This window comes from Callospermophilus lateralis, chromosome 4 (genome assembly GCF_048772815.1).
Source record: "Callospermophilus lateralis isolate mCalLat2 chromosome 4, mCalLat2.hap1, whole genome shotgun sequence".
Classification (NCBI taxonomy): domain Eukaryota; kingdom Metazoa; phylum Chordata; class Mammalia; order Rodentia; family Sciuridae; genus Callospermophilus; species Callospermophilus lateralis.
This window is the reverse complement of record NC_135308.1, coordinates 136765392-136786709: the sequence shown is the minus strand read 5'-3', so window position 1 is coordinate 136786709 and position 21318 is coordinate 136765392. Positions and strand designations below refer to the sequence as shown.

Here is a 21318-nt window from a genome sequence, read left to right as displayed (position 1 = left end):
TCCCCTTCCCCCTTCCTTTCCTTCCCACCCCTCCATCCCATCTAGAATTCATCTATTCCTCCCCTGCTCCACCTCCCTACTCACTATGAGTCAGCCTCCTTATGTGTCATAGAAAACATTCCACATTTGGTTTTTTGGGGATTGGCTAACTTCACTTAGCATTATCTTCTCCAACACCATCCATTTACCTGCAAATGCCATGATTTTATTCTCTTTTATTGCTGAGTAAAATTCCATTGTGTACATATGCCACATTTTTTTTTATCCATTCAAGGATGATGCCTTACTTTAATTGGAAAGGTTCAGGGGTTTTAAATGTCTAATAGAAAACCTCTCATCTAGTAAAAAAAAAATTAGTTTAAAAATTTATCCACAGGTTTTATCTAAGATGTCAAGAATAGTTTGGAAGTCCTATAAATAATGCTTTGTATAATTAAAAAATTGTGAATCTAGGAATAACTTTTCAAAATGAAGTTGTGAAGAATTGCACAAATTTGTTCTTCAATGAAATAAACCACAGTTGGTAAAAATTATGTATTAAAAATTTAAGTCTCAGCCGGGCTTGGTGGCACACACCTGTAATTCCAGTGGCTCAGGGGGCTGAGGCAGGAAGATCAAGAGTTCAAAGCCAGCCTCAGCAACTTAGTGAGGGTCCTAAGCAACTCAGTAAGACAGACCCTGTCTCTAAATAATATTTTTTAAAAAGGCTGTGGATGTGGCTCAGTGGTCAAGTGTCCTTGGGTTCAATCTCTGATAAAAAAAAAATAATAATAAGTCTCTAGATATTGTCCTAAGGGCATATGGTGAATGATGTAATATTTTTGAAAACCTACTAAATCTCAGTAAGAACAGCAAGTCTGTGATATTAATTATGAGCCACAACCTTTTCCTTTCACCACTTCCTACTTTTTGTGACACAGCTCTACTCTGAGTGGATCCAGCTACATTAAAAAAAATTGGACTTTTCCCCCTCACATTATATACAAAAATAACTCAAAATGGACCAAAGAATGAAATACAAGAAATGAAAGTATAAAACTCTTAGAAGAAGCCTTGGGTTATACAAAACTTCCTGAGCTATGACACCAAAAAGATAAGCAACCAAAGAAAAAATGGATTAAATCTCAAAATTAAGACCATTTTTATTTTAAGAATGCCATCAAGAAAGTGAAAAGAAATAATCCACAGAATAGGAGAAAAATTTTTCAAGTTCTATATGATAAGGGATATAAATCTAAAATATATAGAGAAATCTTACAACTGAAAAAATATGAAGACAACCCCATTACAAAATGGTAAAAGGATTGAATAATATTTCAATTATATGTATTCAGAGAAGATACCTATAAATGGCCAAATAAGCACACGAAAAGATGATGATCATCATTAACCTCTAGGGAAATGTAAAGCAAAACAAAATGAAATGTCAATTCACACTAAGATATTTTTTTTTATTAAAAATGTATTGACAAGGATGTGGACAAATTGGAATCTTTATATGTTTCAGTAGGCATGTAAAATAGTGCAGTGCAGCTACTTTGGGAAACATTTGGCAGTTCCACAAAAAGTTGAACACGGAGACATCATATGTTCCAGCTATTCCACTCCTTGATACATGCCCAAGAATTGTGAAAGTACTTGTCTATATGTACACAAATGACTGCCTTAACATTAATTATAACATATAAATTAGAAAAAACCCAAGTGCCCATGGTAAATAAATGATTAATGGATAAAATGTGATATATTCATACAATGTAATGCTATTTGTTGTAAAAACGAATAAAGTGCTCTTATATGCAATAGTATAGATGAATTTTGAAAACATGGTAAGTGGAAGAAAGATCAGATGTTATATGATTCCATTGAAAATAGATATCCAGAAAAGGCACATCCTTAGAAACAGGAAAATACACTGGTAATTTTGTATAGCTGTGAGGTTGGGAGAAAAATGATAAGTAACTGCTAATCAGCATGTATTTGTTTTTTGGAGTAATCAAAATGTTTTAAAATTGATCATTGAGATGTTTGCACAACTCTGTTAATATACTAAAAACCACTGAGAAAAATGATGAATTTTACACTTAAAATGATAAATTATATGATGTGAATTATATTGCAATACAGCTTTATAAAAATGTGACCCTAACATGTACTGTTTTGATTAATCACTAAGTATTTTCTTTACCACTAATGACAATTCTTGGAAATATATATTGAGAATTAACTAAGACCTTTATGCTTAAATTCATGTTTTGCTTTCAGTTATTTACTAGTCTTTTCAAGAAGGAAATGAAAACCAAAACTACATTAAGTTTTCATCTTACTCCAGTAAGAATTGAATTCATCAAATAATACAGATAATAATAAATGCTAGTGAGGACAGGGATAGGGAACATTTTTATACTGTTGGGATCATAAATAATTACAACTATTATGGTAGTCAGTGTGGAGGTTTCTCAGAAGACTAAGATAAAACCACCAAATGGCCCAACTCTATTACTTTTTCAGTATTTTTCCAAATGAATTTCAGTCAACATGCTATAATAATATATCATATCCATATTCAGCACAATTCACTTTAGCTAAGTTATGGAACCATCCTAGGTGTCTATCAAAATATGAATGGATAAAGAAAATATGGTGTATATATGTAATGGAGGTTTATTCTGTCATAAATGAATGACATTGTGTCATTTTCAGGTAAATTAATGGAAATTCATAGCATTATGTTAAATGAAATAAACCAGATGCAGAAAGTCAAGAGTTGTATGTTTTCTCTTACATGTGGAAACCAGAAAAAAATCTGGGGAAATAAAGAGGGGGAGAATCTCATAAATATAGAGGAAAGACCAGTAGAGAAGAGGAAGGAGATTGAGGGAGGAGGAAGAGGGAGAAAGGGTACTGGTGAATTAAATTGACCAAATTATATACAAAGTATGTACATGTATGAATATGTCACAATGAATCCTGTTATTATGCACAATTTTAATGTACCAATGAAACATTTTTAAAAATAGTGGTATATTCTTTAACAATATTCTAAAGATGTAAGAAGCAACATTTTCAATAAACCTTTTTAATTACTACCACATTTTACCACGCATTTGAATTCATATCATTCCAATATGGATCCCAGTGGCATTTTTTCTAATACTCTGTGTTAGTTTTCTATTACTGCTACAACAAATTATCACAAACCAAATGACCTCAATGATTCTGGTTTATTATTCTGTTCTATAGGTTGCAAATTTGACACAGATATCTTTGGGTTAAGGTGTTGGCAGGCTACATTTCTCCTGGATTCTCTGGGAGTTGATTTCTTGGGTCATATTATCTGACCTTCCATTGTTGTGTTTCTTTTATTGGTTCTCTTCTACTTTCTAAGACTCTTTTTGATTACTTTGGACCTACAGGAATAACCCATGACAATCTGCCAGTTTTAAGGTTAGTTGATTAGCAAACTTAATTCCATCTTCAACCTTAATTTTCCTAGCATATTATACAGCATATGTGGAGGGTTTTGAGATTAGGACAGCTTTGGGTGGGGGAGCATTATTCTCTTTCTCATACCATAATTTTCTCCTGGTAGTATGGTATATAAATCAAGGTAATGAAGACAGCTCTTTGGGTTCATGGTAATTTGATAATCAGTAAAGGAGGATGTGTCTTTAGAGTACTAAATTTCATATAATAAATTTTAGCCTGGGTAAAGGCAGGCCTTTATTTTTTATAGTAGAGAAAATGATATTGTGAACTGAGGCCTGTTTTCATGAAAACCAATTATAGTGGAGAAATTTGCATGAAAGGTGAGGATGTGGAATAGGATTGATTGCATTTGAACTATTGGAATGGCATACCCAGCAAACAACTTCCCATAACCCAGTGTTTTAATTGGATGGTCATTGATTTAGGTCAGTGGTTTTCACACTTGGCTGTTTTCTTAATTACTGGAGACATTTAAAATGGGTATCATATTTCCAGGCTTTAATCCAGACTGCCAAATCAGAAGCTCAGAAAGCAGAGACCCCAAAAGTATTTTTGCATAATTTCTTTAGGTGATTCTGATCATTAGCTAGATTTGATAAAAATTGATTTAGAGAACAAAAGGAACTGGATTTATAATCACAGAAAATCCATGAGTTAGCTAGCTTTATTGTTTGGGGGTTAGTTTTCAAAGCTAAAGTGCATTTAAGTAAGTCTTAGAGTCTTGGCCACTGTAATCAGTGTCCAGCCAGTAGACAGATCTTGTAGTTATCATTCTTTCATTTCCAGGTTATATCTGCCAGCTGCAAAAAAACCTAGACTCATTGGATCTTTTCCTTTTTTTTCGGGGGAGGGTATAATCTGCCATTATTTTAAGTTCTTTCTTTTTATGATTCAACCTTTGTTAGGTATTGTAATCTGATAAGCAAATTTTTCTTATTTTACAGATCTAATATATGATTACAATAACAATTATGATCAGTTTACATTTGAAGATGTGGAATTACATCCCAGTAAACCTTTGTTTTAATTTTTTTAGTTTTAAGTTGAAGATTCATTTAATATACTCTGTCTACCATATATCATAACTTTGCCACACAGTATATGGTGGAGTGTCAGTGGGTTAACCCCGTGATTGCATTGCTGGCCGGGAGCTGTGAGTTGCTATCACTTAAAAAAAGTATCTATCGCTTACTGTTAACCTTGGGAAAAATATCAAAATTTGATGTATGATTTCTACTGAATTTCCATTTCTTTTACATCATTGTAAAGTTGAACCATCGTGTTGGGACTGCCTGTATGGCCAAAAGTTCTGATGTACCAAATGGCCATCTACAGTCTATGAAGTGGCACCTTTTTTCATGAGTTGTGGGCAAACTTTTGATATTTATTTTAAAATGGTTTAATCATCTTTCTAAAATAAAAAATATATTTTAACATGAAAGCACTGGTTTATCATGGAATATACTTACCATAAGAGATGTCTTGAAGAGACTGAAATGTTAATTTTCTCTGTAGATACCACACTACAGAAAGAAAGTCAGGAAGGAATTCCACTGGTGAACCACAGTCAGGAACCTCTGAAACCTCAGGATAACATAACACGACCCATTCATCATCCTTTAGTTTTAAAAACTAACTTTGAGGATGAAGAGGAGGAAGGAGAGGAACAAAATGGTTAGTAAACCTTTCATCAGATTATAATGCACATTAAAAACCTGGCAGTATTTTTACATAGTTGTTTGGCTACCAGAGGCTTATGATGTAATAATATATAGAGCAGATTTTGGTGAGAAACTCATTTTAATTTTATTAAATAAATAATTGTGTTCTTATTTGTTTATGTCTGCATATGTTTGTGATCATTTGGATTGGAAGGTTGTGTGCTGCATGATGACTGGAAGATTTCGTGTTTGTGTGCAGATGCTTGAAGAGATGCAAATGACCTCTCACATTCATATATAACAACTGTTGCAAAACACATTGATTACATGTGTGTCATCTATTCATCTGCATATCTATTAATCATCTATTTGTCTTACAAAGAACCCTTGGCATTATGAAAATCTATAGAGTAGTTTATAATATATGATGTATTATCATCTGCATTATCCCAGGGGATCCTCACAAGAGTATGAAGAGGATAAGGACCCAGGTCTGCCTTTCCTCTTTTCCTCTCTCTCTGTTTTTTTATATGGTGCTGGTGATTGAACCCAGGGCCTTGTGCATGAGAGGCAGGCACTCTGCCAACTGAGCTATATATCCCCAGCCTCTGCCTTCCCTCTCATAAAACCATAGCACAGTGGTGTCTGTGAGTATGTACATCCAAGATAGACATGTAGGAAAATAAACTTCACTCCGTCTCTTCCCTGGAACATGTCGTCCTATGGGTTACAGGCCACCACTGCTCTTGTGCTTAGGAATGCACAACTATTATTTTTAGCACGTCACATTTCCACATCTATCATCGTACATTTTCCTCCAGACACCATCTCAATGTGTGAGTCTGTGCCTTCACCTTCTTATATATGATTAGTCATATAGTTTTGTCTTGACTGCTTCTAATATTTAAAATGATAACAATTAGAAACATTTGTGAGTATGTGAATTTCTTGATTTTAAAAACTAAAAAAATAATCCATCCATGAAAACAATATTTGGGATTTTTCTTTCTGATTTACAAATTTTCAGATTATTTGGATTTGGGACAATTTAATTTTAAAAAAATATATCCTATAGATGCTTCTAGTTTATGGACAAAGACTCCTGAAGAAATTGAAGAAAAAAGAGCAATAAAGGAGATGTGTTATAAATCTGGTAAGAAATCAAACATTTGTGGATTTTTCAGGACTTGATGTGATGCACATACTAACCATTCTTTTCTTATGGGAGATTAGGTGAATACTATAGATTTCATACTCCTCCAGATATTTCATCATCAAAAAGCATAGCTCCTACAGTGGAAAAAGAGCTAGAAAAACCTTTGGAAAATGGCAGTGAATTGCAGGAAGGTAAGAAATGAAAAGACAACATTAAAAGTGACTTGTAAGAGATACTTAGTATGATAGAAAGTAAATTATTTAGTATAATGTATACTAAATGATAAATAATGCATCAGATTTGAGAGTGGCAAGGAAGTGTTTTTTACTCACTGACCCAAATTTTCTACAAAAAGCTGCTATTAATGTAATGATATTTTCCTATAGGAGCCACAGAATAGATAGACTTCATAAACACATGGTGACACTACACACCTCATGCAGTAATCCTGTGAGCCATTGGCTTTTACAATCTTATTTGTGAAATAAATCTCCCTGTGAAATAGGTCTATATTTTTTTCTAAACAGAAAAAGATAACCAAGTTCAAGAAAGTAAAAAAGGGCATCACAGAATAATAGGGTGACAGAGCAAGGCATATTTGTTTATTAAATGAATATGTTCTATATACCAAACAATTTTAGTACAATTCTGGTGGGCAGAATTCTTAGGTTCTGTCTTTCATGGAACTTTTCCTTTGGTGTGGTGAAGCTGACTTTGCTGTTATTGAACATTTTCCCCTTGAAGCAGGATAAGAAGAGCATTATGTTCTGGATACAAAACCAGGAACTCAGAGAAATCCATGAATGTCATGTATTTACATGGTTCTTTTGCATTTGCATTTAGGGTAAGCTTAAAAACACATTTTGTAGGAGTAGGAGAGAAGTGAGAGAAGTGAATGCCTCCCTGTTCCTGTGGGGGAAGAGAAAGAGAAGAGAGAGAGAGAGGAGAGAGAGAGGAAGAGAAAGAGAGGTACAGAGAGAGAGAGAGAGAGAGAGAGAGGTGTATGTGGTAATGTCTAAGGATCAAGATGACTATAAGAAAGTACAGGATAAACTACCTACTTGCTAATCTGTAAGGGGCACACTATTTGAAAATATGGCAGTAGGTGGCAGCAACGAACCATCAAACAGATGGCAGAATATGGGAAATATCTGAGGAGGAACAGATTGCAGGCCTGCACTTCAGACAAGGGAAAAAAAAAACAAGTTAGCAATAAATATTAAAAATGTAAGATTAAAAATCCACTTAAATGTATTTTGCTTTGAATTATGCTTTAAAAGATTTTTAAATTTTTAAATAGTTTTAGCTAATCCTTATGCATAAACATTATGTATACACAATAGTGTTAATTTATTTAAATTTTTTAAATTGCCATTTGATTAGTAATACAAATAGGATAATTATTTTGTTTGCTGCTTTGTTGACAGTTACAGTGTTTGCTTAAAACTTGTGTATTTATATATTTTTCACCAGATCACAATGCAAACAACGGTTGTATTAGCTTTTTTTTTTTTTTTTTTTTTTTGAGGTGCTGGGGATTGAACCCAAGGCCTTGTACATGAGATGCTTGCACCTCTACCAACTGAGCTATATACCCAGCCCTGTGTTAGCTTTGAATCTATTTACTTTCATCATGAATTCTATCATTGACTTCTTACTTACTCACCTACTGGTTCCTGGGGTGACTATTTCTTTTCCTCCTTGGTTCTAGGGGATGGTCTTACAGTTCCAACAAAATTTAGCCTATTTGAAAGGCAAGGTGAGATAAAAACATCATTGGATAGGAAACCAAGGACTGACATTGCTACTCTAGAAAATGGAGGTGAGTTAATTTGTAACTAGATGATTCTGAATATATATCACCACAGGAAATTTTGTGTCATTTTGTTTTTTGGTCTTTTTCATGTGTAATGTAGGGTGTTGGAGGTATGTTTGAAAATCAAATGCTTTCAAAGTCTTGTATCTCTAACAAATGTCTCTAGAAATTTATATTCATTGTGCAAGACATTCATTTTTTTTTTTTGTATTTTTATTAGAACTGATTTTGTGTGTGTGTGTGTGTGTGTGTGTGTGTGTGTGTGTGTAGGTTCAACTTCTGGCTATAACGAATTCAGATATTAAGCATGTTGAACAACCATTAAAAGGAATAAGCTGGTTGAACAACCATTCCAAAAGAATGTTAACTGTAAATGAAGAGTACAAAATTAAGCACGTGCAATATTATCATAGAACTATAAACACAAGAGTGCCCTAATAAATCCTTTGAGTTAGGCTATGTCAAGACAGATGTATTTAAATATACATATGTATTTTATCTGTGCCAAGGCATCACATCCTAATTGTGTACTGTAACTTAAACATTTTGAACCTGCCTTTTAGCATAAGCATTTCAGAAAATCCTTCCTCTGACAGAAAATTCTAAGCTTTAACAAAAAGATACAGAGATTTTTGGATAAGGAAAAAGTTTGTGGCTGGGAGGAAGAATGTGTGAGGAACAGGAAGGAGTTTAGAAGGTACTGGTAAGGACCAGTGCATCTCAAGCACATTGGTGATATTTTCTGCAGTTCCAGCTTCAGACATTTTTAGTCATTTTCTTCTGTCAATTCTTTTTTCCTTGTGCCAACAGTTTGATTCTTTCCTTTCTTATGTCTGCAGTAGTTTCAGTCTAAAAATGTCATTTGGATTTCTTGAAGCAATAAGCTTTAACTGTAAATGAAGAGTACAAAATTCGGACCCACTGCATCCAACTAGCTTTAGTTGTACATTTTGGTGAAATATTATTAAATCATATGACACTTTTTGTTAAAAGGTTATTTTTTTACTACTAGTAAAGTGATGTTTTCACATACAAAATAAACTTTCCTTTATGTTGTGACACAAGAAATGTATTTCCTACTTAATTGGGTCTTAGAAAATGTGAGACTGTCATTGTACTTTTATTATTCTGTTTAATAATAATAATGTGAGAGCAATAAGCGATTGAACAGCCATTCCAAAAGAATGTTAAGATTCTGTCATTTGGGATAATGGGTTTCCTTATTTCAGGATATTCTTTATTTTTATTTTTTTTTAGTTGTTGATAGACCTTTATTTGTTTATATATGGTGCTGAGAATCAAACCCAGTGCTTCACACACATGCCAGGCAAGTGCGCTATCATTGAGCCCCAGCCTGAGCCCTGTCATAGTCAGACCTGTTGATTCTTTAAGCATTATAATGGTCTGTGTGTTCCCAGACAGAAGAATCTCCTGGGTATTGAGAACAACATAAACATATTTAAGCCTCCAAATTGATAAAATATCCTTCAGAGGAAGAGGATAAAAATTTAAAGTTATGACTGATTAGTCAATATTCAATTTGAAGGAAAACACTTTAATCTTATTATTTTAATGTTTTATTGAGCTTTGAATTTAATAAAGTATGTAACTCTACTGGTATATAGCTCAATAAAATTTTACATGCAAATGCATCCATATATAACCATGCTTGTGGTACTACAGAGAGCTTCTCCTTTCCAAGTCAAGGGTCCCCTCTTAATTGTAACTATTAATCTGATGTCAGTACCATAGGTTAATTTTGCATTTCTTGACCTTTACAGAAGTGGAAATGTACAGTTTGTACTCTTTTAGTTTGAATTCTTTTATTTATCATTAGTTGTATGAGGCTGATCTATGTTGCTCATTGTTACAGTAGCTCTTTTAGACTGCTGTGTAAATTTCTATATGTATACAGATGTGTGTATGTGGGTGTATATACACCCATGTGTGTGCATGTGAGTATATATAATGAGAGATAATAAGTATACATATACATATATAACATATTATATGTGCATACACACAGAGACACACTGTCAATACACATATATGCAGTTGATTCTTATTATGTATATAGTTATATTCTATAAAGTTGAAATGAACACTGAATTAGTGAATATTAAACCACTGGTTATAGGGGAAATGTGAATACACACATGTGTGCACACACACATATATACATATGTATCTTTCTGGATTAAAATAATTTCTATTAAGTTATAGAAATAACTAATGCTGGTGGAGTCTATTTTCTTTTTTTAATCAAATGGAAAACAAAGTTCAGAAGCATTAGGTGACCCTTCTGAGACTGTCCTCACTAAAAGATGTTGGAACTAGAATTCAAATCCCCCCACCTGCCCTAGAGCTAAATTCTTGTCCATGATGTGCTGTGCCCCCTAATGTCTCCATCCTCTACTCATCTCTGCATGAAAACTAAGACAAAAAGACTTAGCCTAACAGCTTATTAGACCTCATCTAGGAATGTGTGGGTCCCATAACAAATTCTTTTACCCCTCTACTTGTGTTTGTGAAAAACCATGAAAGTCCCAAGAGTACTGATAATAGGGGTTTGCTGGAAATTTTTTCCAGTGTGTGGTTTCTGTGAACATTCATTTACATGTCTTCTAAAGGCATATGCACTCATTATTTTGGAGGGGGGGAGAAGACTTGCTCTATATCCTCACCAACACTTAGTATTTTCAGATTTTAGCTACTCTGGTGGTTTGTCAGTGATCTCACATTGTGATTTTAATTTGGATTTCCCTGGTTGTTAATAATGTTGAACACGTGTTCGTGGATTTATTGTCCATTTTGACTTCTTCTTTTGCCAAGTTGTATTTCTAACATCTCTAGCCCACTTTAAAGTATCATTTTCTTGTTGATTTCACTGGGTAAATTTGGATCCTTTCTGCCAACTTCTTTTTGTTTATTTTTTTAATTGTACCTTTACTTTATTTTTACATGGTGTGGAGGATTGAACTCAGTGCCTCACACGTGCGAGGTGAGTGTTCTAGCCCTGAGCCACAGCCCCAGCCCCTCTGCTAACTTCTTGTCCTGCTCAGTAATCCTCTTCATCTGTTTTTAACTCCATGTACTAAATTTGTACTTTCTATTTGATAATTGTGTGAATTGTCTGATTAAATTCCCCATCAGTCATTTTTGGATATTAGTCATTATTTTTTCTAACTTTCTGTTGTACCCTATTAGGATACACTTCATCTTCTGGTTTTTGGTCAATTGTTCTGTTTCTTAATGTACATTCTAATTTTAATTACATGTGGAACATTGTGGATAATAATGATATGTAGAGTATGAATGAGGTTGTTTTCCTACAGGGAGACTTTTTTTTTCCCCCCCCCGCAGGCAGCTAAACTATGAATAAGCAGGACACCTCAGATATGTCAGGGTTTGGTTTTAGGCTATGGTAGTAGATTATGTACTATTTGCTTTTTCTTTTGAGATAAGGTCCTTATTCTGAGGGCAAGACCCTTATTCCTAAGACATTACATTTCTAGGTTTCTAATGAGAGCCTCCTTGTTTGCCAAGATCTCTCTACTCTGGGGAAGCTTGAACTCCAAATTTTGCCTCCAAAGTGCTATGCAGTTGCCAACATCTCTGACCAGTTCATTAGCCTCCTGGATGCTCATTTGCTAGTTTTCTGGGGTCCCACTTTGTATATGGAAGCAAAGAGTCTGTGTTTTTCAAGGGTGCTTCTTTGCTCTTTTTACCTTTGTCAGACTTCTCCCCAGGTTGAAGCCACTGTGCCACCTGAACTTTGGACTCTTTCTCTTTAGTAGTTGGTTAGTCACTTTCTGCTTGGAATGTATTTCCCTGCATGATGAATTAGAAATATCTTCATGGAAAAAGAGGAGAAAGTCAGGGTCAAGGAAAAGTGAAATTTACATGTGTGCCTCTGTTGCTCTCAGGCATGACAGTTCTGTGCAGTGGGTTGTTTTCCAATCTGTTTTGGATATTTTGTAATTGCTTTTGGCAGGAAAGTTCTTCTTATACAAGCCATTTGCTCATGGAAGAAACCAAATTCTGTTCTGAAATTTTTATCATTGTTTGGTTGTAAGCTTCATGAGGCCAAGAACCAAGTATAATCAATTACCACAGATAATTTTCTGAAGCAGAATATCTGGCACATGGTGTGAATTCAGAAAATACTTATATAATAAATAATTGTATGTTTAAATATATTGAAAAATTGAGTGACTGGGTTAACAGAGACATGTTTGGAAAACTTGCAGATGCTGGAAGTTAATATGATAGAACAATGAGCCAAATCTTTCAAGATAAAAAAGCAGTGATAAACATAAAGTCTTACATTTAGGTTCAAGACCTTAATGGTGACTTCAAATTGGGAAAGACCTGACATGATATAGTTTGTGAGGGGATAAAAGTGATTTTTTTTTGCCCTCAATGTTTCAAAAAAATTCAGTAATATGTTTCCACTATCAAATAGCTAAGGTAAGTCTACATTGAATTATTAAGAGTAGTATAGGAATATAATTAATTGTGATGAGTCATTGAAAGTACTCAGTGGAGGGTCTGACACATAGAAAAATGCTCCATAAATATCAGCTGTTATTCTATTACTTCCACTGGTTTTTCCACAGGTTAGTCCAGATATGGGTGTTATTTTAAAGAAGGTTATTTGAAATAAATATTTGATTTTAAGAAAGGGTAACTTGTGTGGTGAAGGATCTGAAAATTTTGTATGTAAGTAATATTTAAAGCAACTATGGGTATTTACTCTGAGTAGCTGTAAAAGATTGTTATAAGTTAAAGGGGAATTAATTTTGTGGAATATGTACATTGTATTGCAATTTTCTATATGTAAGTTTATATATCGGGTATTCAGATATACCTACACATTAATACTTATGTATTCATGTAAGCATTTTTGATACATGTAGAGAATAGGGATGGCATCATTGAAGTATTTAAACAAAAGTGGACAAAGGGATATTGTGGAGGATATTCTTGTGTTGAAAGGTAACTTTGTATCACTTTTTGCCATTTGTTGTTTCTAACAGTAAGTTTTTGTCTTAGGAGGTGACTGTTATGTTCCACAAAGGATCATATTTCTTGGAGTAGATGAAAGTGAAGCTTTAAGTGAAGAGAAGGAAATCACCACACCAAAATGTTCAAATAATAAAGGTAATGAATCATTCAATAATATTGACCCATTTGTAATTTGGATAGGTAAATTAAACATAAAGCTTGATTGTTATAGAAACCAGTATAAGAGGGGAAAGTAATAAATCACAGCATCCACTGAGTAGGAGTGAGGTTCCAGTCCTGGCTCCGTCCCTAATTGTCTAACCTTGGAATTTAAACATTTTTAGCCTCAATTTCCTACTCTAATAAATTAGCCTGTTGGGCTACATAATTTTTAGGAGCCTTGCTATCTCTAAAGTTATTGATTATATCTTAGAATATAATACCACACCCTTTTTCAGTTTTCTTTTCCCAACTTATAGCAGAATGACTAAATTTTTTTTAGAGTGTGATCATTGCCAACTGTAGTTTATAAATAATTGAGAGAAACAACAAAATCTAACCTCAATAGTTCTATGCTGCTTTTACTGTACTTGGGAGCCTCTCTGCTTGAGCACCTTTCTTAGACCCAGCCAAAATGTACCACTAACCTCAAATTAGAGGGATTCACATTTTCTATAATTATTATAAAATGTAAACCCATTTCATCTACTTTATTTGCTGACTATTAAATATCCTCTAAGAATAAAGTTTTTGTGTTAAAATATTTTAATGAAAAGTCATGTTAATCTCTTTACCTTTCTGATCAGAGTTTGAAAAGTTTTGTCCAATTTATCAAAGAAACTCTTTAAAAACTATACTAATATGGGAGGCATCAGTTATATATGACTGTTTACATTTAAATTAATTAAATTTAAAAAGATTAAAAATTCAGTTTTCAGTTACATTTCAAGTGTTTAGTAGTCACATGTAGCTAGTGGCTACCATATTGAACATCATAAATTCAGAACATTTTTATCATTGTAGAGAGCTAATTGGATAGTCCCACTCCAAAGTATAGAGCAAATAAAAGTTGTTACATTTAAATTATTTTTTCAGAAAATCAATTATAAATGGACCCACTTGTAAAATTAACAACCTTTTAGTTCTTTTGCATGCAAACATTAAAAAGATTGCCACTATTATGTTATTTATGTATGGAAGAATAATGCATATCATTCCAGAGTTTTATCAGTAATATTTGAGGTACAGTCTGGCAACTAGGAAATTTTAATGACACTTTCTAAAAATTAATATACATTTATATTTCTAAAGAGGTGTGCCCATATAATGTTTGAAAACTGAAATACCAACGGAAATGCTTCTTTTACTAATATTGACATTTTATTTTTTTAATTTGCTTTAAAAGATAACAAGGACAGTCCTCATCCAAAGCGTTCCCTAACTACCCGACTAGTACCTACAACGCATGTATTAAATGCTACTGAGAATATCAGTATGAAGTGCAGAGAGGACCCCTCTTCAAGTGAGACATTAGCTCTATCACTTTTAGGCCTTAAATATATGTGTCTTAGTGTGGATTTGTTTTGCTTATTTGAAATAGAATTTTAAAAAGGAAAAAAGAGATGGTTTGAAAATTATTCAGGACTGAGAATTAAGGACAAAGTATTCCTGTATTAATTCTAACAATGAATCGTGAAGTAGGTCCTAGTAAATTTTATGCTTTCCCACTAGTTTAATATAGACGTTAAAATAATAACATACTACTTTCAGAAGATTCACTAGTATATAACATTTACGATTTTCCATGTAGGGAAATATATTGGCAATACATTGGGTTTTGGATTGTTTTTCCTGATTTTGTTTATTCTTGCTATTCAGTACTCTGAACTATTTCTCTTTATACATTAAGACTTGTGAATCTTCCTGATTTCTTTCTTGTTTCCTTCTGGCCCTTATTTCATTTCTTGAACCCCTAAAATAATTTTGGTTTCCAGTGAGACACTGAAGGGGAACAATTATGCCTTTTCCTAGGAAACCATGTTTGGTGTAGTGGCACTTGTTAAAAATACAATTTCTAACTCCCAGGCCTGAGAGCTTGGAAACAGAGGCAGGACATGATATTGAGGAGGAGGCAGTAAATCAGAGCTTCATTGAGGGCTTAAAACTTAAACTGAGGTTGAGAGCTAGGGCAAAGACAGGTTTATCAGTCTACTGTAGAGAGCAAGTGTAATCTACACAGTGTGATTGATATTCATTTCCTTTGCTCAGTAGACACTTGTGAATAACAGAATGTCTCCATCTACAAAATGATTGTAAGCTTCCCTGGAAATATTTAACTTAGAAATTCCCAGAAAATTAAAAACTCATGTAAAACTTTGATGTAAAAAGATGCAAGTAAAAAGTGAAAAATTTATGAATTTAGTATTTACAAATTCTGATTTTTCAGTAGTTTGACCAAATCACGTGTATACTCAACTTCTTAAGACTTTAAAAGGCTTTTGGACTAAAAGAATACAAAAAGATTTATGTTGAAAAAATTACTTAAAAATAGCACTATAAAAATGAAACTTATATTTGGGATGCATTTTTATGTTCTTTTAAAAGAACCCACACAGGCCTTTGGAAGGAAGCTTTTTTTTTTTAAGGAAATCTGCTTGTTGAAGATTTTGTCATCCATTTACAAGATAGTTTGTTTTGTGTCACTTAACAGTAAATATCACCCTTTGTTTTAAAAAGTCAAGTATTGGGGTGGTCCATTTTTTTTTTCTTGCTTGGTTTTTGACTGCACAGATATCTAATTAACACCTACAGTAACTTTCACATGAAACAATCTCTTTAAAAACTGTAAAAATTTGTATCTTCTCTAAGTGAATGATGTCCAGCCAGTGAGGAAGCCTCATTTTAAAGGTGTGAAAAAAAGAAAATGGATTTATGATGAACCAAAGAACTTTCCTGGCTCTGGAATGCGGAGAGGTAAAGGGTCAATATATTTCATGTTTCTAAATTGTCATTTAAAAAGTGGTTAGATATCAAATATGTTCTTTGTGGAAAACAGCTTACTGTCATGTACCATAAATGTTAGACATCAACCTAACTCCTCTAAACTTAATTCTTTTAGCTTGTGTTGCCTTCCATTATATTATCAAATACTAAAAGTACAATATACTTTTTATGGATGTGAAGCCAGTTTTATCCCTCACTTTTGTTTTATAGCTGTACAGGTCCCCAATCCCAAAAATAAAATGAGTTACCATCATAATAATAAAAACCGAAATGCTGAGAATTCAGCTTATATCCACGTTCAAAGAGATGCTGTCAGGACTGTCCCACTGAATGCACCGCCCCGCAGCAGACCCCCGAATGGATCCTACCATAAAGCTGATGTTAACAAGGAACCCAAACTCAACCTCTGTTCAGGTGAGTCTCTTGACTGATGTGGTTTACTGTGTCTGTGATTGCATTCCCATGGAATTTCCTGATGGATTGGCTAATCCTCACTACTATACCCTTCTTCTTTTTCTGGGTTGTCATCATAACATGTGAAAGGAGAGGGAGGATTTCTTCCCTGTGCAGTCATGCACATGATTTAAAGGCTATGGAAGACAACTCACGTTGGGTGCAGATGACTTGACATGGTACCTCCCTGGAGTTATGCCTCAGAACACTGTACTTTGTTCCCCCTGGACGGCTTCATTTCACCAGGGGGGATTGTTTTTTAATGGTTGACATTTTCTTGTTCCACTAACTGCATTGTTCAGTTATCACTGTCAGGCTATTCTTTAGGCCTTCATGATTACTTTCTGAAAGGGTTACTTTGGGGGTTAACTGCAATATTGTTGACAACCTCTCATCTCTCCCACCATGCACAGATTGCTTCTAAATCATTTCATCATGTAATAGGCAAAGTCATAGTGTATGTCAGGAAGTACAAGGCCACAGGGGATAGAGAACCAAATCTCTTTTCTCCCTGTCTCAGAGGAATTTTGCTGTTTTGAAGTTGGTTTTCATTTTTCTCAATCTAACAAAAAACGCCACTTAAATTTCTTTAATTTCATGTTTCTGTCTCTCCATGTTCACAGTGTCGTTGGTAAAGTTTCAAATGTTACGTACTTTCGAAAATCTTAGATTCTTAGATTCTTCAACAATTTAAATAAGAAGTTAGCTTTAAAGTATTTTTCTATTCATTTTTAGAATAAACTGACATATGGATGTCAGTTCTTAGGTGAAACTGCCCCTTAGTTTTCTTTATAATAATAATAATATAATAATAAAATAATAAATAATATATTAAAAATAATATAAAATTATTTTATTCCTACTTTACTCTAAGTGGGTGACTGAAAAGACTACAAGTAACAGAACAGTTTGTTGCTAGGATCTAGATTTTTGTGAAGGTGCCAGTAATTATACTCTATGATATTTTTGGTTTTACATCATTAATACAAATGTCAACAAGGGGAAAAAGCCAATTCTTTTTATTGTTACCAACCATGCTTTGAGAACCACAGCTTCATAGTAACACATGCAAACACAAATATAAGTGTTGGAAGTCAATTCATGGAAGGAAACATGACTTGGGCTGTACCACATTTAAAAAAAAAATAAAGCTCTACAAAAGTAGCAAGATTTTATGTTAAATTACAATAAAGCAAGGCAGTGAAATATTTTGGTTGTTTCCAGACATCACCTTCTTCTCCAGCTTGCCTCATGGGAGAGAACCTTATTTGAGGAATGGGATAGTCAATTAAGAGATCCATAACCATGGTCAGTGATAGCTTAAGTGGTCTCATTTATATCCCTGATGCCTTAGCTTCGAAACGGTAAAATGAAATATTTGGAGAATAGCTTCACTGTTGAGATGTTTGTAACTTTGAAACACCCTTGGAATATGATTTTAAAGTTACAGAATATTTAGTAGCAGTCTTCTTTTATTTTTTCAGACAAATATATGTCAACTTCATATAATGGTTCAGCCTGGCGAAAACGAATTCCTTTTTCAAAACCTTATTCAAAAACTGAAAAAATATATCCAGGTAAATATTTACTTTACGGTATCATGTGATTCTGAAAATGAATGACAAGTTTTTAGGTTCAAGAAATATTTTAGAGAAAAATTTAAATGAATACAACTTTCAAGATATATATGCACGCTTAGTTACTTGGAGTTTTGAAGTTCTCTTGTCTATTAACAATTTAATTTTACCTTGTTTTATTGTGTTCCTCTTAGCCAATTTTTTTTTAACTCAGGACCTCATGCATACTTAGGAAATCACTCTACCACTGAGCTACATTTCCGCCCTCTCTTTGCCTGTTATCAGAAAAACTTTTGATATAATTATTTTCCTTATCAACGGGAATAGTAGGTGCAGCAGTTGTATATAATGTTTAGATGTATTTTTTGCTACACTACAAGACAAACATATTAAACCCATATTGTGCACAAATAAGAGGCAAAGCCTTACTATATATCTACCATAGACAAATATAGACTGATTTGGATGACAGGGCATCCAAGATGAATTTTCTCAGCCAGAACGTGCCAAGTGACTGAGCTTTCCACCTGGTAGTACTTTGTGCTATATGAGGGAATTGGGGATCCCAGGAACCTCCTCAGGACAGAGGATTGTAGGAGTCCTGACTTGAGGTTGATCTTTTGTTAAATAGCTTTCTGTCTTTTCTTAGCTTGAAAGGGAGTGGGCAGGAGATTTGGAAAACTACACAGAATAAAATTTCATTACTTCTCAGACAACTGAATCTTTAAAAAAAAGTTTCAGACATAGAGCTCTTATCTATACAAGTATCCCAGAATTTTCAAAATAGTCTGAAATCTATAAGCTCTTTTATTAGTGCTTCCTGGAAGGAACCAGAACACATCCAGAATAGACATTTTCCCTTTCCCAAAGTGATAACTGAACTGTAAGTTCTTGAAAACTTTTTTGACTACAACTGTGATTCAGTTCTTAGATCTATGTACATATTATACACTGGAAACAAGTGTCTTTATTTCCTGCCTATCTTTTCCCAAATTATAATGTTCTGTAAAATAACTCTGTTGCAGGGCTATTTAAGTGACTATATTTTCTTTTAGCTTTGTTTTTCAAGTAATGATGGCATTTAATTTGGGGTCGGGGAAGGAGATAAAGATGAATATCTTGAATGAAATTAGTAATTGTTGAGATACAGCATTTTCTCATCTTGAGTGAAATTTGCAGTTGTTGAGAATACAGCATTTTCTCATCTTGAGTGAAATTAGCAATTGTTGAGAATACAGCGTTTTCTCCTATGGTTTCCTTCTGAGTGGGAGATATTTGGAATATTAAAGGATGTAGTCTCCCTGACCCCTTTCCAGTTCCAATGAATACTCTTGTATCCCAATTGCTTTCTCCTTACCCATCCCAGATAAACATGAGTCATACAAGAATTGGGGGAGGAATCAGAAAGATGTTCTTATTGTTGAGTACAATTGGAGTGGGGGGTTGATACGAAGCTATAATCTCAATTGATGGTCTTTGCCAGAGATCAGTAGAAACCAAGCCCAGCATCACCACCTTGTTAATTAAAGTATGGTCTGAGGACCGACTGTAATGATATCACCTGGGAGCTTGCTAGAAATGTGGAATCTCCATATCAGACCTGTTTTGTCAGAATTTGTATGTTAATAACATCTCCAGTTGATTAGGTACACATTAAAGTTTGAGGAACCTCCATTTAAGACCCAGGCAAGTCAAGCCTATTGAAATTATATTCTCTTCCTAGCTGTCACAGAGCAGCAGACATTTCCCTTTGTCCCAATACCAGAAATTAGTATCAACAGCAAAGAGGTGGGGTAGGGAGGAAACCCCTGAGAAAAAACTTTAAATATAAGTGTGACTTAATATGAAAATGAAGTGACTAAGAAATCACTTGGGTTGGACTAAATTTTTGTGAAAAGAGCTGGATACATTTTCCACATCAGTAAGAATGCAGGGACTTAAGTTTCTAGAAATTAAATGGATGTCATAAATTAGTTTATAAAGTTAACAATATATCATAAAATAAATTTTGTTTTCTTATTTGCTTTTGATTGGGAAATAGGTAACTCCAGAACTTATCTTTTCCAATTGTTGTCATGAAAAAATATGAAGAGAAAGATTAGCTTGTGTTTTTTCCCCCATATGTTCTTGCTAGGGCACAGAACAGCAATTTCAATATTTCCCAGGGGACAGATGGACTGCTAGAGGGAAGGAGGCAGAAAACACAAGCTGCCACCAGTCTGTTCATCTAAGGCTCTGGCAGCCAAGGCCAGAGAAGTGTAAATGGGTGAGAGGAGCCTTTTGGGAAAATGCTGTTGGATTCTATGAGGACAATGCAGAAGGAGAGGAAATTGTTGAGTGTCTGTGGGAATCAGGGCCAGGAGCTGAAGGCAACTAGAGACATCATTCTCATTGCCAGCTTTTCCTCAAGGCCACATGTCCTTTCTGATAGGGCTATAGCTGGCATGAATGGCAGTGCCTGTCTCCATATGATGGAATGTTCATTCTGTTCATTGTGAACATCTCAGAGTGCAGACTTATTTATAGTATTATCTCCATTCCATTCTTCCTCCCTCTAAATTCAATACTCAGTAAGCACTGAAAAGAATTTGATGAAGTTTGAATGACATTTTGAAAATTTATGAGTAAAAGCAAAAGCTTAATTTTTTGCCTTTAGATTTTATGGTAAGTAATTAGGAAAGGAAATATGATTATTGAAGTCCTGAAAAAGGCTGGAAAAGAAAATAAAATATTTTGTGTATTCTATTATTAGAGCCAAGAAGAAATGGTAGCAAGTAAACTTGGAGGTTGAGAGAAGAGAAAAATGAGAAAAGAGATAAGTGCCAGCCATCATCTGATTTACAATCAACAATGAAAATTCAAAGAATGAGATATTCAAGTACTCCATACTATATACTGGATAGCCAAAGATGATAAAATGCAAATTCTGAAAATAAGATGCAGGAAGTACATTGTGCTCTTTCAAAACTGATAAAAATGCAAATTACAAACAGCTGCCTGTGTATTTATGTAGGTCTGGAATTTATTCAATGCATTACCACAACATTTAATAAAGTTTAAAAGTTTGAGAATTAAAATCATTCTTTAATCATAAACCAAGTTAGATCGTACAGATTGTGGAGTAAAATTATTATGCCTTTGATCTCTATTTTGCAA

At 33.9% G+C, this 21318-nt stretch overlaps 1 protein-coding gene across 2 annotated transcripts in view; it reads left to right on the top strand.

The window, feature by feature from the left end:
- Nucleotides 1-20940, top strand: part of C4H12orf50 (chromosome 4 C12orf50 homolog) — a 31962-nt gene extending 11022 nt beyond the window's left edge. Inside the window, exons 4-13 of one of the 2 annotated variants that reach the window (XM_076853197.1) lie at nucleotides 5005-5163; nucleotides 6226-6303; nucleotides 6384-6497; nucleotides 8018-8128; nucleotides 13178-13285; nucleotides 14535-14651; nucleotides 15998-16102; nucleotides 16343-16546; nucleotides 18070-18162; nucleotides 20915-20940. In XM_076853197.1, coding sequence (XP_076709312.1) covers nucleotides 5005-5163; nucleotides 6226-6303; nucleotides 6384-6497; nucleotides 8018-8128; nucleotides 13178-13285; nucleotides 14535-14651; nucleotides 15998-16102; nucleotides 16343-16546; nucleotides 18070-18162; nucleotides 20915-20940 — 1115 coding nt within the window. The remainder of the gene's footprint in view (nucleotides 1-5004; nucleotides 5164-6225; nucleotides 6304-6383; nucleotides 6498-8017; nucleotides 8129-13177; nucleotides 13286-14534; nucleotides 14652-15997; nucleotides 16103-16342; nucleotides 16547-18069; nucleotides 18163-20914) is intronic. The other variant, XM_076853198.1, reaches the window with a different exon arrangement.
- Nucleotides 20941-21318: the final 378 nt, after the last annotated feature.